General features: G+C 37.9%; 3 protein-coding genes across 8 annotated transcripts in view; 2 read left to right on the top strand and 1 right to left on the bottom strand.

The window, feature by feature from the left end:
* Positions 1-4,490, bottom strand: part of pald1a (phosphatase domain containing paladin 1a) — a 90,023-nt gene extending 85,533 nt beyond the window's left edge. For 2 of the 4 annotated variants that reach the window (XM_061707930.1, XM_061707935.1), the window contains exon 1: positions 4,314-4,490. The gene's annotated coding sequence lies outside the window, so the exon portion shown is untranslated. Of the gene's footprint in view, positions 1-1,015; positions 1,100-4,313 lie in introns of those variants that run through there. The other 2 variants (XM_061707932.1, XM_061707933.1) reach the window with 2 other exon arrangements.
* A 2,057-nt stretch (positions 4,491-6,547) lies between these two features.
* ndr2 (nodal-related 2) lies at positions 6,548-10,086 on the top strand. Its single transcript, XM_061708468.1, has 4 exons — positions 6,548-6,617; positions 6,765-6,959; positions 8,302-9,053; positions 9,740-10,086. The coding sequence occupies exons 1-4, from the start codon at positions 6,548-6,550 to the stop codon at positions 9,890-9,892; spliced, it is 1,170 nt and encodes a 389-aa protein (XP_061564452.1). The 3' UTR covers positions 9,893-10,086.
* Positions 10,087-10,743: 657 nt separating this feature from the next.
* lrrc20 (leucine rich repeat containing 20) lies at positions 10,744-16,309 on the top strand. Of its 3 annotated transcripts, none has more exons than XM_061708744.1 (5): positions 10,744-10,881; positions 15,004-15,093; positions 15,309-15,458; positions 15,618-15,785; positions 15,889-16,309. In XM_061708744.1, the coding sequence occupies exons 2-5, from the start codon at positions 15,024-15,026 to the stop codon at positions 16,023-16,025; spliced, it is 525 nt and encodes a 174-aa protein (XP_061564728.1). In that variant the 5' UTR covers positions 10,744-10,881; positions 15,004-15,023; the 3' UTR covers positions 16,026-16,309. The 3 variants fall into 3 exon arrangements, with proteins under 3 accessions (XP_061564728.1, XP_061564730.1, XP_061564729.1); XM_061708746.1 differs by having other exon boundaries at positions 10,751-10,876; XM_061708745.1 differs by lacking the exon at positions 10,744-10,881 and adding an exon at positions 11,946-12,085.
* Positions 16,310-17,728: the final 1,419 nt, after the last annotated feature.

Genomic DNA, 17,728 nt, shown 5'->3' with positions numbered 1-17,728 from the left:
ATGTAGAGTTCAGTGACATGCACAAACCATATATGCCACTGCACAAATAACATAAATGACTTTCATCCTTCTACAGTCTCGGTTTCGTCTCAGCCAGACACCAAACTGCTAAAAAGGCTGTGCATTTCTATTTTTAAAACCCTGCCTTATAATTTATTTCACGTCAAGAGGGCAATTTCACCCTTCTATGATTTCAAGGCTGCAGTAATATGGCTTTTAATTTTTTTCTAAACCACAGTGTTCGACCACAACAGTCTGTCAGCAGCACCAGGCCAACTGACAGTTTTCATCTGTCACACCCTTCAAAAAAAAGGCTACTCTCTGCCTTATGGATGATTTTACACTGACCTGTTGACATGTTGTCTTTCATACTCACGTAGGAGCAAACAAATCCTGCAAAAAGCATTTTCTTGGCAGATGTAGGCTGCCAGAATCCTGCTGCTGCAAAGAAACCCATAATCATTCCAGAGGAGGGTTCAACAGATTTTTGTTGGGATGTTAGGTTTTCACCTTCAATGATAGATAAACTGTAATTTTACAGTTTTTAAGTGGAGCGCGGTGAAGTTGTAAGAGTCTTACACATGAAGTGAAATCCCCTGTACACGTTTTACGTGGGACATTTATGCGTGACATTTAAATGTGACCACACAAGCCAGGAGCAGGACTCCAGCATCGCACCCCACCGCAGTACCACAGAGAAGTGCAACAACTATACCTGACGTTCAGCAACTCAATCCACCATCCGAGAGACGCACAAGTGTCAGAAGAATCGCAAAGCACAAAAACAGCAGGTTAAAAATAACCAAAGTCACAGCTCTCCAGAAGAAAAGCGGTCTCAGTCAGACACCCCTCGCTGGCATCTCTGTCTGATCTGTGAGGCAATCTGTCTCTGCCTGTTGATCAAACTACCGCAGGGCATCCTCACAAAGCAAGTCAATGGACGTGTCCTTCAGTGAGGACCGATCCCAGGCAGTCTCTCAGGCTGCGGTACGTGAAGCGGAGGAGAGCAGCTCACCGTCAACAGATTCAGATGTGTGAAGTCATGTTCCCCTTGTTGGTTTTTCTGTGACTTTTCTGTATGCATCCTCTGTGCACGAGGTGCAAAGCTGCTGGTACATGCCAGCCTGGGATTGGTGTATCTGTGTGTCAAACTGAGTGTGTATGTGTGTGCGTGTCTGTGTGTAAAAAGGATGTGGAGGCGGGCCCAGAGAGAATTACTCATCACCCAAGCACACTATCGAATCATTACCAGAGCCTGCTGGCTGCTCAATACCCTCCACATATGGCAAACCTTTTAACAGCTGCATGAAAAAAAAATGTAAAAACACCAGAAAACTGAACCTTTCACTCATCCAATGTGTTACTATCAGCTAGAGCAGTTAACCCTCACTGACATGGTGTAACAGGAGGCTGGCGATCATTAACAACTGTGCACAGATGACACCACATAAGCCTAATTCACTACAATGCTCTAATTACTCCATTCATTAGCAGTTAGCACATGCCATGTTGGAGGCAAACAGGCTTACAGCTGGGCAAATACTGAGATTTGACTCTGAGGTTCAGCTGCTCATAATCCTAACATCGTACCAGAAGCTCGTGCGCTGACCAAAAGCCAGGAGAACGGGTAAATACCTGCACAGACGAACCGAATGTGAGAAATCCTGTCAATCGTACTCATACCTGACTGTTTATTTCAAGCTAATACAGCAAATGGATAAACAAAGAAACCAACAAAATCAGGGTATGGTGTTGAATGGCGGCCAGTGAGAGTATTTTCTTACAAAAGTATGCGTAATCAACAATCTCTCACAAGATAAATTCCACATTGAGCTCATTTGCAAAGAGCGGCAAGCAATTTTCGAGATATGGATGTAAAAATCTACTGCAGCCACACCTGTTCCTTCCTTCCTGCAGCAGCGCGGGGCCAAGACTCTGAAGTTGTTGCAACATCATACATGTAAAACCAAACCCTCCCATGACCCACAAACCTCAGAACATGAATGAAACGGCCGGGGAGGTGAGAACAAGTCATAAATAAGATTTCCTGAGAGCAAAAACAAAGCTGTGTGGGTGTTACTAATGTACTAAAATAAACATGTGCAAGCATCTCAAAATGACATGGGATCAAGTACATATCATGCCAACTTCACCTCCTTCCACAAAGACAAAAAGTGGATGGAAATAAAAGTACGACGAGGAAAGAGAGAATGTTCTTTGACAGATTAAGTAAAACATCCTCCCCGCTTCATGTGCCAAATGGAAAAGGATCATAAGCCGTATATCACCTGACATCTGCAAATCCTTTCTCAGGCCTGGTGTCTGTCTTACCCACGAAAAAGCTAATCTGTTAAAAGCCTCGTAAGGGCAACAGGAAAAGGAGGAGATAACAACAGAAAACTCCTCACCTGTGCCAAAAGCTGAGCACCCAGAAGAATTCAAAGCACAATAAAGTACCATTTTTCTTGCATTACTAAAGAATTTAAAACTATCCACTATGTATACGGTAAGAGCCAACATAAAAACACATCACAACTGCAAAAAAAAAATCTAAAAAGAATTAATGCAGATATGTAAAGGGCATGTTTAAGGGTATGGACTGTTTTCTTACATCTAAAAAGGTCAAATATGACACCTTGTGGTATAAATTATCCACTACACTCGGATGTGCACCCAAGACTACTCAAGAGACACAAATGTCTATTGTCTTGTGACAATATCCTCCATCCTTCCGTTCATCCAGGGGGGTTGGAGCTGATCGGGAGGGGGGGTGGGTGAATACGGCCAAACACAGTTTCAAATCATCAGTCAACCCAACAGGCATGTTTTTGTACAGTATGAGGAAGTATCAACATGCAAGGGGAAAACAACGTGCAAACTATGCACCCACCTGTTATGAAAATAATTTCCATTATTCAAAAACAGGGTCACGATCTAAACTTTTGCAAAATTTAAAAGGTACATTAAGTAACCTATATTAGTCAACAATCAGCTTTAAGAAGCTCTATATTCCTGAAGGAACTAGAAACTGGTAACTGAGCCCCATTTTAAGTTTGCTAACTTCCAACAATACTTCCTTACAAAAAAAGGAAAAAAAAATCCACTTCTTAAACTCCACTTTGGAGGATTAGCCTCTCTTTCAGGCTCCCATCAAGATAAACCAAGTGTTAAACTCAATCATTTATTAACCAGCTCTTCAGTCACTGATGAGTTTTGTGCTTTCACTCTTGATTAATTGTGATATTCACAAATGATCTGGGCCCTCATTTGAGGGGAGCCGGTTTCTGTCTTCCCCCAGGACCAAAAGGTAAGGCGATATGCCCAGAGGAGAGCAGTCCCAGCTGGACGGGCAAATCAAACAAAGACTGAGGCTGCAGCACAATACATCAAAGAGCATCGTGGGCTTTGTAATGTCGCTAGAGACTTCTCATACTTACAGTGTCACATTTGATCATGTGGATCAAACATGCACAGAGCCAAGGCCACATACTTTTACACTGATGGAATATAGTTAGATTTACAAAATATGGAAAAAGTATCTGCAATCAACTCAACATGCATGCACACATTCGTACACATACATACATACATACATACATACATACATACATACATACATACATACATACATACATTGTATTTCTAACTATGAGCCAATGAAAATACTGACTGGAGGAGTATATTTCAACATGCATCTTCATTTAACTCAGTGCACTTGAGTAATCAGAGAGAGAGAGAGAGAATAAGTTTATGTAAGTACATTCATTTGTATTTGTTTTGGGCAATCTCTGTTGTTTTCATGAGCCACTAAAATAATCTTGAAGGTGCAAAAGCAAAGCCAGCCCATCTGATCATCAACCATTTTCCTACTAAATGCACTGCAGTTATGAGTCAGTGTTTTGTGGTATCCATTCATCAATGATGCGCATCATTGCAGATGATGTCTATCACGTTGTGATTGCTTTTGCAAAAAAATAAGCTTTTTCTAACTGAAGATCGTATTCGTATGAAGGTTACTAACAGTTGCCCAACCCAACTTTTCATCCCTGCCCAATGGCCACATCATTAGATACAGTATGAGCCTGCAGAGCAGGGGGCGAGCTGGGGAGACCGAGCACATGTATGTCCATTCTAGCACGCACACAAGCACTTCATGCCATAAAAACATCCTCAAGTCTCGTCTAAGCATCAATCCGAGGTGTAAGCATGGGGGTTACTGGTGGAGCCTTGGCATGCAAAGGAAAAGAAACAGCCTGCTTCTCCAGGCTGCCGTGGCTCGTGCAACAACAACCGTAAACTTTAAAGCGACTCACCATTTCAGCACACGGTCGGTGAAAAGGCGTCTTGAGAAAGCATGCTTGCGAGGTTCGCTTTATCTGTCGTCATAAATGGAGAAGATTTGCAGAAAAAACGGAAGAAAAGTGAACACATGCACCGAATATTCGTTTTTCTCAGTCCTTTCTCGAGAAATTTACGAGGAAAAGGATTTCTCTTTGTGATTGAGGCGGATGGCGCATGCGCAGGCTGTGGTACTCCGCGGAGGAAAACTGCAGGACAAAATGAGCATTTTTAACACTTGTAGCGCATCAGCAGAGTCTAATATAACAATTAAATCGCTATCAAACTGTTGTTGTTTTTTAAATGGTGTATGTTTTAATTTTTTTTTATACATATGAGAGCAGTAGATCACATCATGGGCCACAAATAATAGGAGGTTCACTAAAAAAGTAAGGATGACCATAAAGAAGTTGTAAAGCTGAGTCTCAACAGAATATATTTCATAAGTGAAGGTTAGGAAATCAAGTATAAACAATAGATAAGGTTGTTTCCTGTTTAATTTTAGCCCTGCAGATAATGCACATTATTCTGGTGGCTTATTTTTATAAAATATGTTTGAAATTACGATAAATGACCCAATGTTTTCTCCTTTGTTTACTATCTGAGCAAATTTGCTGAAATCATATATATATTGTAGTTTCAAGGTAGTGATAGGATGTCATATTAGAATACTTTAATTTCATCCTACTTTCATCTTTGCACTCTATTTCATGATTGTACTTGTTAATACACAAACATTATCCAACAGATGTTTACTTGGGATTACCATCATCATCATGACCGGTTTAGGTCATGGTTTGGTAAATATATATTACAATAAATGGATAAGCAGTAAATTAAACAATCTGGCAATGAATAGCCAACTTTCAGTCAGTTACAACATTAAAATACCTGCATGTTAATACTTTAATAGTATTCCAATAGTGGGATATGTGGGGGAAAAAAATGCATTATACCTTCACACATGTTAGTAATACCTCTTGACTAACTATTGCAGGCCAATTCTTACTTATTGGTACTTCACTCCCCCCCAAACTGCGTTGAATTAAATAATAGGTTTTTATAATACTTAATCATGGCGTTAGTTTAAACCACGTTAATGTTTACACTGTGTATAGTCGCCTGATCGTTCTCCTTATAGTCCATTCCAGGTGCCATTTAATAGACTACATAACACTGCGGGGAAGCCTAACAATTAGTCTAACCAAATAGCTGAAACAATTAATCTAAGGATGGGGGAATCTGGCTGCAGAAGCCCAGAGAACATGGAGCACACAAATCGCTGCTGCTTGTAAACACGCACCCAGCCGCGTCATTACCACCTGAATGGTGATGAGCTGTCATGCAGCAAGTCTGCAAGACGCATGTCAATTTCCTGGCTTTAACCCTTTAAATCCCGTTTGCATATTGATTTTCAAATGTATGTACAATTACAACCAAATAAAACAGAGCAATAATTCTTTTTGCATGTTAAACAGGAGAAGTTTCACTTACATATCTCGCATTTGGTGTGTGTCTCCCAGAGTGCTGTTTTAATTTGCGCTCTTGTTCGTGCTTTTTATTAGAGATTTTCAGATTTCTCAGCAACAACCCACACACGCCATACACGCACTACACACTCACACACACACACACACACACACACACACACACACACACACACACACACACACACACACACACACACACACACACACACACACACACACAGTGAGTTAAGCGCCGGATGAATTCTATACTCGATATATCAAGTGATATATCTCAAAAACTGAAGTATGAATTAATTCCAAATACATTTCCTGTGGTTTGAAAGGCTTCTGTGTTACTTTTATCCATTGACAATTTTGAGGGATCTAGCTATGGGATTTCTGTATTTAGAAAAATATATGTAAAATTAAAAAAACATTAAAATGTTCTGGGTAGTTATTTGCACCTTTTAGCAATGTATTTAGTTAGTATGGACTTGAAACATACAGATAATTACAGATTGGCTTATATGGGTTGTTTTGATGCATAGCAAATAAAAATACTCCATAAAATGGCAGTATAGCATGCAAAAATGTAAAGATATGCGTATAGGCGGACTTGTTCTATGTGATAAAGGGTTAATGTTCTCAGCTACTTGTTAAACATAAAAGTGGGTGGGTGAGGGTATATAAGACACCCCTAATCTCCAAGTGGAGGAATCTGTCATTATCCACTCGAAATCATGCGTTCATTGGGAGCTGTGAGTGTTGCGGTGCACGCATCCCTGCTGGTGCTGCTGGCTCACGGGATCCATAAACCCACGGATGATGGAGTCTCCACCAGGATCCATAAACCCACGGATGATGGAGTCTCCACCAGGATTCATAAACCCACGGATGATGGAGTCTCCACCAGGATTCATAGACCCACGGATGATGGAGTCTCCACCAGGATTCATAAACCCACGGATGATGGAGTTTCCACCAGGATGCTGCCTCGTCCTGCCCTCATGGACCGCTCAGGCGGGTATCACCTGCCCACATACATGATGCACCTTTACAGGAATTACAGATCAAACTTCTCCAGGCCTGTGGACAGTATGGAGCGGGAGGCAGCGAATAAAGCGGATACGGTGAAGAGCATCCTGGCGAGAAGTAAGATCCGTGTCAATTATTTACTAAACTGGCTGTATTTGATGACAGAAATCTACTTTTTTGTTTTATTATTTTAATTTTTCTCAAAAATGATTATTTTTTGTGCTTTATTCATGTAAGAATTCATGGTTGGTCCTCTGAGGGAACTTAGACTTTTAAAGATTTTTAGATGTTTGTTTCCAGTCTTTTTTTTTTTTTTTTTTTATTGGCCCAACTTCTGCCCAGACGACCTCAGAGAGCTTCAATCCACATTCCGCTCAGGGCTTGAATAACCATGAGAGGGGTCAGCGTGTGAAAGGGCCGGTTCTGTCTCTAATTCTCAAAGCAAACCTCTTTTTTCTTAAATAGGTGATGTTGATTAGGTACCTCGCCAGACATCCCCCTATACAAATCTCTTGTCAAGTCAAATCAACAAATTCTCTTAGTTCTTTTTCACACTTGGTCTGATTAGATTAGAGCTCGGGATTTAATGGTGGCACAGGCAGGGCGACCCACCCTGCTGCTGAGCCAATTTCACGCGGCTTCTAGGTGTTAGGAGTTGCGACCTATTTGTTTGACTCGAGGATATGCAGAAGTCACTACAAGCACGGACGTGTTAAATGATTAGTTTCGGCTCCCGGGTTTAGCATGAGTGGATTAATATCGATGATGGTGCGCACGTTTGATCACGGTGCAGACCGAATAGGCCAATACACTGGACAATACAAAAGTGAAATGTTTAAAATCGTTTTAATCCTGCAAGATTCATTTCAACCACACCTGTTCATTGAATCACAAAGACCCTCATTACAAATGTAGGTGCAATGCACCTTTTAAGAAAAGTGACTGGATTATTTATCCAAAGAAGGGTTCATTTAGTAATATTTATGTTCACTTACAGCTAAAAAAGATAACTCCTACCCTTCTTTCACTGAAATAACGCCATGCAGAAACTTTTGATTTTCTCTGTGGGTTAGGCAGTCTTCTTCATCCAGCAACAAAAGGTTGAAGAAATATGTCTTGAAAAACATTCTGTTTTATCCCTTACTCATATATTTTCATTGCAGTCAGTTATTATTGTATTGAATTAAACTGAATTAAATTCAGTTATGATTTTTAGTGGCACTTTTCTTTCACACATTAGGTCACCTTATGCTTATACTGTATATGTTTATTATAAAACTTTGTGTAAAATGATATTGTTTACGTAGTTTTTGCCCTAAATGTATTATTTCCTGTGCTATTGCCACAACCTCAAATATAATATCCTTTATGTGTATACTCATTATGATTTTCCAAATGATTCTGATTTGATCGGCTGTTTCATGACATTGTCCTCACTTTCTTCTTTTTATGCCATCAGATTTGACGCACAGACACAGGCACTGGGTAGTGACCTTTGACCTATATGCCTTGCTGGCTGACAAAAACATCCAGGCAGCAGAGCTGAGAATCAGGCTTCTTCAGAAACAAAGTGCATCCAACATCACCGTGGAGGTGTATCACCAGGAGCGGGACCTAGTGGGATTTCTCACTGAATCGTCACTGGTCACCTCGTCACAAAGCTGGAAAGTCTTCAACATGACAAGTCCTCTTTTGGACTGGCTCAGGCAAAAATCGATGGCAAGAGTTAGACACAAAAGGGCAGTGGGACAAAGGAAAATGAGGAAAACAAAGAGAGGCCTTCTGTCTATTCTCGATCAGCCTGTTTATGTTGCAAGCTCAAGGAGGGAACAGGACACGAGTGACCAGGCCCTGTTGGTCGTCTTCTCACACACAGGGTCTGATGAAAACTCAAAGGCTAAAGCAAGCTTGCTTCATACAGCTGAACAATCTAAGTTCTTGTCCCCTGCTGAAATCAAAAGGGCCCACTGGCCAAAGAGGCGTAGGAGCAAACGGGGCCAGAGAGAACAAACAGTGAGAAGCCTGCAGGTGCTCAAGAGAGGGGGTGAGAACTCTCTCTGCCGCAGAGTGGACCTGAATGTCGACTTTAATCAAATTGGCTGGGGATCCTGGATTATCTTCCCTAAAAGATACAATGCTTACCGCTGTGAAGGTTCCTGCCCTGGTCCTCTGGGAGAAGGCCTAAATCCAACCAACCATGCTTACATGCAGGTAATTATTGTTTATATACAAACATTTATAAATAAATACATATACCTATATAAATAAATACATATATATATATATATATATATATATATATATATATATATATATATATATATATATATATATATATATATATATATATATATATATATATATATATATATGAAGACTTACTGAACACCATTTGGAGTATTTCTAATTGATCACTTGTTCACTGATAGATTAGCATGGAGTGTTTTTCCCCCCACATATATACATTTACAGTAAATCTAAAAAGACCCAAATAAAATAATAATAAATAAATAATTTTAAGTTTAAAAAAATGTAGAAGCAGAAGGATTGGTTCATTACTGTCAGAAGATTACTTAGCAACTTAACTACAATATCTACAGAATTGTTTTACAAATGTATCAAGCAGCTGCTCACATGTGACAACTTGATGCTTATTATTGTCCTGTATAATAGAAATAAACATATCTTTTTATTTTAAACCGATCAAAAAAGGAGAGCATTCAAACTTTGTTTTCTGGCACTTTTCAGACAAAATCATTTATACTATTAGTTGTTCTCAAAAACATTTACATGCATCCACTTGAAAAACTGAACATAAAAGTGTTCTTTTGTCTTGCTACTCATAAATTGACTGTAACACATCTAAACTCTCCTTTTTTCTCCCTCTTTTCCCCAAGAGTCTACTGAAACATTACAAACCTGATCGCGTGGCACTACCATGTTGTGCCCCAACCAAAATGAGCCCTTTGAGCATGCTATACTATGAGAATGGAGAAATGCTTCTACGGCACCATGAAGACATGATCGTGGATGAGTGTGGATGCCAGTAAAACAGCCATAACCACCTCCAAGCACGAACTATGTTGCAGAGTGGTACAACAACACGGACAGTGCTGTGAAGATGCAGAGAGACTTCTGAAAAAGAAAAGAAAACCACTTAGCAAGAATGAAAAAAGCTCTTTGATTTTTGTCACCGTGCACTGACAGATTGCATCTGGTCAGTATGCAGAGACATGACTTTAATTTGTGATATGTGCTCTGGTTTGTTTATGATAAGATGTTTTGAAATATAAACTTGATAATAGCATTCAGCTATTGTCTCATTGTAGAAGTTTTTTCTCTGTAAATTATCAATTGAATCAGTGTAAACATGAAATATTCCAGCACTGTTTTTATTGTACACTACAAATTGTGTAACTGTAAACTAATGTATATTTATTGTAAATATAAAGGAAATGTATTTATGTCCACTTTGTGCACTGAAAATATATTTTTCTTATGTATTAGAAGGTAAACATATGACATTTGTATTGTTATTAACCAAAAAATAGTGCCAAGGAAAATATAGTCAAAAATTAATAGTGTGATCTTAGGGATTCTTCCCAACTTTCCACTCAGAAATGACCTGACTTCAAAATAATCACCACTCTTTATAAAAAATTTTAATTACTACCTTTACATTCGCATTAACAGAAAGTTCTCCCAGGGGACCCCAAACTTTTGCCACTGTCGATGTTATTGGTCACATCACTGGCTTATCTGAAACTATTGTTGATGCTACAAAGAGGTGGACTTTTCTAGTTTTAGGGCGTTTCAGTCATCCACCAACATTCAAAATGAAGCATTGTATAGGAGATGAATATCCAGCAAATACTGTGAAGTGGCAGTTAGTTGTCACAATGCTAAACCAAGTCCTATTCTTCTAAAACCAAAGGGCTCATTGTAATCAAATCCTTTGAAAAAACACTGACCAACCAGGAAATAGCCAGAATCATGGTAGTGGTCAAATGGGAATAGCAGATCTGGATTCAGTGGTAAGGTAAGACAATGTTTTACTTCCTACATGTCAGAAAATATGGGAAAAAAGTCTTATATTATAATTTAGATTCTATTCATTCATTTTATTCTTAGAGAGACTGATGCGATAACAACACAGCAGTGGTTTGGGTTCTTCTTATGAAGCACAAAACTCAAGAAATTCGGGCTTCTAGTTGTAAGCAACCTTGTTTCTGTCATAAGGTTGTTTTCCCACAGTTAAAGAAGACAAAAAGTTTTACACTGGACAGTTTAATTAAAGCATTCGCTCAGTATACCAGCAGTTTCCAACATCCATTTCTTTAAAAAATAATAATGATAATAATAATAAAGAGTCACCTACAAGGTAAAAGGTCTCCTACGTTTCACTAGTTTGATAACTTTCAATTACTACTGCAAATTTGTGGATGCAAAACTGTCATGGGAAAATTTTCTGCATGTATATTTATAAAAATTTGGTCAGGACCTTTTTTTCTATTTTAGATTTTCTTTTTCTTTTTAATGAACGTTTGTCACCTTTATTTGAGGAGGGTGGACTGAGATGGTATACGGGTTGCATCTGTCCCTCTATCCTTATCTGCCAATACATTTTCTAAAATATAATTATTGGCTGCTCTTTCTTATTCGAACAAGTGATTACCCAATTTGAATGTCTTTGAAGTCTGGGGAAAACAAGATATTGACAGAATGCTCTTTAAGCTATTACAAATTACATCAACCATTTTTCTTGTTGTTTTATCACTGATTAGTCCTAAACTGTAGCCAGAAAATATGTATTTAAAAAAAGGGAGGGGGGGTTCTTTCTAGCTGTAAAAATTTCACATTCAATACGTAAAAATTATGCTCTATACCGTTACTTTCTAAATATGTGATTTATAAAAAAAACTAACGTAAAAAAAACAACGTTTTCGATTATTATTGTTATTATAATGACGTCAGCACCACCGGCTGCGCCTGCGCAGCACTGACGCTCTCCAGCATTTTACCTGCTAGCTCAGAGGCTAACGTTAGCTTACATCTACCTGTCAATCTCACACTAACTGTTGCTAGGCAACGACTCAGGTAGATATCATGTATGTAATATAACATAAATTATGTTACAAGTCTAGCCCCGACGCTTTGCGTCCCTCCCCCGTAAACAGGGCTCAGTTACTCACTGGCTAAAAATAACCACCTGCTGTAACAGCAACTAGCTGCTGCTAGTGTGGGTAAGTGTCACTTTAATGTGCCTTAAAAGAGCCTCTTTTCAGATTAGATGTATCTACAGTTCAGTCCGGGGAAGTTGGATTTTACACACGTTTCCTTTTGGTAACTCAGTGTGTTTTGAATATTAAGTTAAAAGGTAGTAAAGTTACTTAAATAGACTCATATTAACCAGAAGTGGAGAGCAGCAACCATGAAACTTCCACTGAAGTTACTTTATGTTGATTTTATCAAAAGCAACGTCTTAAAGCAGAGCAACATTGGAACTTCACTCTTGATAATATAGTAATAAAATAGTAATACAGTACTGATTAAATGTTGTGTTCTCTCAGGTGAGAAGTAGTAGTAGTTGATTCTATAGATTTTTTTTAATTTAGAAGATAGTTTAATTACTATTTTTCTGATGACTAAACATTTTATTATTATTTCTTTATTTGGTATGGACATCACAATTACATACGACAAACCAAATGCACTGTTTGAGTGTTTTAGCATACATGCTAATTTGCAACACTTGTCCACAGGGGGCTTTTAAAAAAGTACAGACAATAAAATATACAATAAAATTAGAGGATGACATAAGATATAAAGCAAAGACAACATAATTTAAGCAGAACCAGACCTGACCTATTCATGTAGGCACTGTTGTTTAGATTTGAGCCATAGTTTGAGTCCTCTGTTGAAAATATTGCCACGCGTTTCTAATTTTAAATTAGTGGGTAAAGAATTCCAGAGTTTTGCACCCTTCACAGAAAAGACAGACTCACCAAAAGAGGTCTTATACTTTGGGATACGACGATCACCATTGGTGCAGGCCCGTGTGGTTACTCTACCAGAGCTCTGGTGCCTAATAACCACTTCAGAGAACATGGGTGAAACATGATTATGTAAACATTTAAAACCAGTTTAAGACTACTAAAATTTACAAAGTTTTCAAAAGTGAAAAGGTTGTGTTTTCTTAAAATTTCACATTGGTGCCATCTCATGGGTTTCTGATCCGTAATTTTTATTGCCTGCTTGTATAATGATATTATAGGTTTTAGAGTTGTTGGAGAGGCAAAGGACGATGATGTGATGCAATATGACAAATGTGAAAAGATCATTGCATGCATGTATAATCGAGCAGTTTGACATGACAAATTCCTTCGAATATAACGAAATAAATGTAGATTTGGTTTGACCTTCTTGGAAATTTGCTTAACCTGACTGTCGAATTTTAAATTCTTGTCCAGAATAATGCCTAGGTACTTGACTTTGGTCACTACATCATTGGCGTCTGATTTAATTAATTTTTGGGGGGGTATTTTCTGATATCTTTTGGTTAATAACATTGTGATCAGCCTTAGTAGAGGTATCAATAAATCACATGGGAAATGATGAATAAGGCTAGCCAAGTTTGTTTTCAGCACGTTTAATGTTCAAGCTAATTCAAAATGCTTTACATGACAACAATTTAAAACATGCATTAAAAAGTAAAAGTTTAAAAACAGAATTAAAGACAGGCAGACATACTTTCAAAAAGAAAAGACAAATGAGATGCGAGAAATAAAGGTTATAGTGCATTGTGGTAGATTACTGAAATGCAGGAGTTAATAAAAAGGTTTCAACCTTGACTTACAGCACTTGAGAGTTTCAGCAGCTCTGATGCATTCTGGGAGTTTGTACCACTGGTGAGGAGCATAAAAACTCATCATTCAGCTCTTAAGAACTGAATGAAGCCTCGAGGTGTCTGGTTTTAACTCTGGTTATAGAAAGTAGGGTTGAAGTGGTTTGTAATTTGCAATGAGATTTTAAAACACTCCTTAACAGCAGTAGGTTTGTAACGTGCAATCTAAACATAAACAGAGGGTCCAATAAAATGTAAGGTTATCATTATTATTATTTATTATTATTATGTATTTCTGGAGATTATTGAAGTATTTTTTAATTGAACTAAACTGAGTTCTTCTCCTGTATTGTTCAGCCTGCAACTGGATCTTCAGCAATAAATGTAATTCGATCTTAAGGTGCTGATCATCAGCTTGAAGGATTTCTAGACAGAAAACAGCTCCTGCTCTGTAATGTTGTTTTTTTCTTCGCATGAAACTGCTCATATCAAGTCCAACCACATTTTTATTCAAATATTATCAAGACTTTAACTCAGCCTATTCGTGCACATCACAAGTCAGACTTCAGCGGTGTATTTGTGTGCTCAGAGACGTTCTCATGCACCGAAAAACTCAACGTTAGAAAAATGTTTTAAAACTAAAACCCTTCCATTGATGAGTAATATATATACATTAACCTTTTTGCTTTTCTTACTTTAAAGATGTGAAATCGACAGCATTGTCCTTTTTTAAAGAGTAGTGAATTCTTTGTTTCTTTCAACCCTGCCAACACAACACTCATTCAAGTCAAAAGAATGACCGATTATGCATCTCTAATTATTCAGTTATTCATTTTTTTTTTAAATTTATTTATCTATTTGCACATAAAAAAAATATACAACCGCCAAAAATTCTGACAAACAGAATGTAGGAAAAAAAAGGAAACAACAAAAGAAGAAATACAATGAACATAAAAAATGTGCAGGAGCATGTAAATGTGCATTTAACGTGGCTTGTGTCAGGATTGTTAAACCACAAACATTATGGAGTTTTTTTCAAAACTGGTGTATTCTTTTTAAGTTCAACACATACTTAGTACTGCAGTGCAAATGCTTTCAGTTTTTATTCAGATATTCAGCAAGACATGACTGGAAATTTTGGTGAGACATTTATCTTTAAAAGGTGCATTTTTACTGTATTACTGAATGTGTGTTGTGTTGAAGCCAATTGGAAGCTCATTGTGAGGCCAGGACACAGAAGAGTCTTTACTGAGAGAATCATTTACTTTTGAATGGCCTAATGTATGCCCATGTGTTATGTTTTATCCCCCCCCTTAGGAACAATTACACAAGAAAAAATGGCTGAGGCGGTGGCTAAAGTTGCTCGGAGGATTAATGCAACCGTAGAGGAGGACAAAGATAGTGTGGGTAAGTTATACTAAACATGTTTATTTCCTACAATCAGACCATGTGAATGGATAACTGATTTGTTGAGGTTTTCTCTGATATTACCAGCAGATGGCGGCAGAGGCTTAAACCTGAGCGACCCACTAACCTTAACACCCTTCATTTTTAATAGGTATGAAATGTTTTCCTGCTGAGTGAAGGTTGCTAATCCCATGCCATATTCCTCTTCTCTGCAGACTTATCGAGCTGCCAGCTCATTTCTTTCCCAGACGGTGTGTTCAAGGTCTTGAGGACTGTTTCAGAAAACATCCATGTTATCACACTGGCTGACAATGAGATGAAAGTCATTCCTAGCAAGTTCTTCTCGACTTTTACTCAGCTCAGAGGTAGAGAATGATACATCAGAAAGCTGTTTTATTCATGTTGTATGCTTTTAATCTTATGTGCTGTTCAGATCACGAATGTTGACAAAATGTCTTCATGCTCTGACGGAGGAGCAGACAAGCAACCCCTTCGATTTACTCGTGTCTTGAACTACCTTGCAGAGCTTGACCTGCAAGGGAATGTCCTCACCAAAATGCCTGAGAGCGTGGGAGAAATGGAGCATCTGACCAGCATCAATCTGGCTAATAACCGTTTCTCCACCTTCCCTGATAAGCTGACTGAAATAGCCACTCTGGAAAGGATTGACCTTGAGGGAAATAGCATCACTGGTAATAATGGATTAATGTGCTCTGTTTGTTTTGAAATAATGAGTTACAGTATAAATTATTTTGTTTGAATGTATTCTCAAACTTTTGTTATTGTTCTCTCCAGAAATACCTCTGGAAAGGTTGTATGCCATGCCAGCACTGAAATGGCTAAACGTGAAGTCAAACCCTCTGGACGTGAACACTCTGTCTGCTCTGCAGTCTCCCCACAAGTTTGAAATTTTGTCATCGCCAGAATCTTAAATTAAGACTTTAGACTGCATGCTATGTGCCTTTAACTTCTCAAGCTGGAGTCTTTCGAGTGCCTGAGAGATGAGATAGAAACACTTGAAGGTGACATTATGAAAGAGAAATACACAGATGACAAGGTTTTAGTTTGGCTGGTGACAGCACCCCTTCTGTGTTAAGAGATGAGAGCTGTCCAGATACGCAATTGGACTGTTTGATGAAACCAGATCTTTTTATCTTCTTATTTATTACTTTTGATATTATGAAAAATAAAATCAGCGTGACTTTCTGAAAGAAAATACAGCCTTGTATCATTCATTTTCTCTAATTTTATTTATTACTTTTTTTTTTTTTTTTAATTCCCCTGCTGAGGCCTTCGACTATTAATTATTTTTATGCTTGAATACGTAGACAATTCCTCTATCAAATAAATAATTATTGTTGTGATTGCATTACATTTGTACTTCCGAAGTTTCTGGGAGGGTTATAAGCTTCTGTTAAAATTTGAAAAAGGTGTATTTTTATACATACTGTTAAACATATAACTGTCATCATACACAAAGATAAACATTTTGTCATCACATATTTAATTTATTTAATTACGGGACAAACTGTGGAAGCAATACAGGGAAACTAAAGATGCTGCTGACTGGGAAAAATATATAAGAAAACAAGTCTTGTCTTACATAAGAAACTTAAAAAAAAAAAAAGAAACTTATGTAAGACAAGAACACGTAATGCTAAATCAGATTACTATAAAAATCAACTCAGAAAACATGCACAACCCCAAACAGTTCTGGAAAAACAATAATGTCCTAAACAAACCCAATAAAAATATTAGCACTAAGATTTGCCACAATAATGAAATCATCCAGGATCCCCTACCTATCTCCAACATTTTTAATCAGCATTTCTCCTCAGTAGGTAACTCCCTTGTGTTTGGTTCATCTGCAGCTTCCATCTCCTCATCTGGCTCTCCATGTAGTAGCTCATGTTTTTCTTTCCAAAACTTACATCCTATTGAAGTTCAAAACGCAGTCAATGCATTGAAGAATGACTGTGGATCTGGTCCAGACGGCATGGAGATAAAATGTATTAAATTAGCAGCCCATATTTTAATGTATCCCCTCTGCGACTTATACAACCTTTCCTTATTAACTTGCTCCCTCCCTTCTGCTTGGAAAAGTGCCATAGTTACTCCACTATACAAGGGAGGTGATCCAAACGAAGTCAATAATTACCGCCCAATCTCTATTATCAACTCCATCGCAAAGATCTTTGAAAAATTAATATTCAATCAAATATCACAATATATTACTGAAAACAATATTTTGTCTCCATGCCAGTCCGGTTTCAGATCAAATTTCTCAACAACCACAGCTCTTCTAAAATTCACAAATGATACATTTACTGCTTCTGAATGGTAAACTCACTAGTGCAATATTTCTGGATCTCACTAAAGCTTTTGATATCGTTGATCACTACCGTCTACTGGACAAACTTTACTCAATTGGCATCTTTAGAAACTCTCTTCTTTGGTTAACTCATATCTCCACAACAGACGTCAGTGTGTCAGCCTTAATGGAATCCAATCCAAATATACAATTGTTGAGAAAGGAGTACCACAAGGCTCATCCCTTGGACCACTCCTTTTCTCCATTTTTATTAATGACCTCCCAAAAACCTCTTCCAATTGTCAAATACACTTATACGCAGAC

This window comes from Cololabis saira, chromosome 19 (assembly GCF_033807715.1).
Source record: "Cololabis saira isolate AMF1-May2022 chromosome 19, fColSai1.1, whole genome shotgun sequence".
NCBI lineage: Eukaryota > Metazoa > Chordata > Actinopteri > Beloniformes > Belonidae > Cololabis > Cololabis saira.
Note: the sequence above shows the minus strand (reverse complement) of the source record. Positions and strands in the feature narration are given on the sequence as shown.

Coding starts and splice junctions, on each gene's coding strand:
- ndr2 (XM_061708468.1), top strand. CDS start 6,548: ATGCGTTCATTGGGAGCTGTGAGTGTTGCGGTGCACGCATCCCTGCTG. Junction 6,960..8,301: donor GAAGAGCATCCTGGCGAGAA/GTAAGATCCGTG, acceptor TTATGCCATCAG/ATTTGACGCACAGACACAGG. Junction 9,054..9,739: donor CCAACCATGCTTACATGCAG/GTAATTATTGTT, acceptor CTTTTCCCCAAG/AGTCTACTGAAACATTACAA.
- lrrc20 (XM_061708744.1), top strand. CDS start 15,024: ATGGCTGAGGCGGTGGCTAAAGTTGCTCGGAGGATTAATGCAACCGTA. Junction 15,459..15,617: donor GACTTTTACTCAGCTCAGAG/GTAGAGAATGAT, acceptor ACTACCTTGCAG/AGCTTGACCTGCAAGGGAAT. Junction 15,786..15,888: donor TGAGGGAAATAGCATCACTG/GTAATAATGGAT, acceptor TGTTCTCTCCAG/AAATACCTCTGGAAAGGTTG.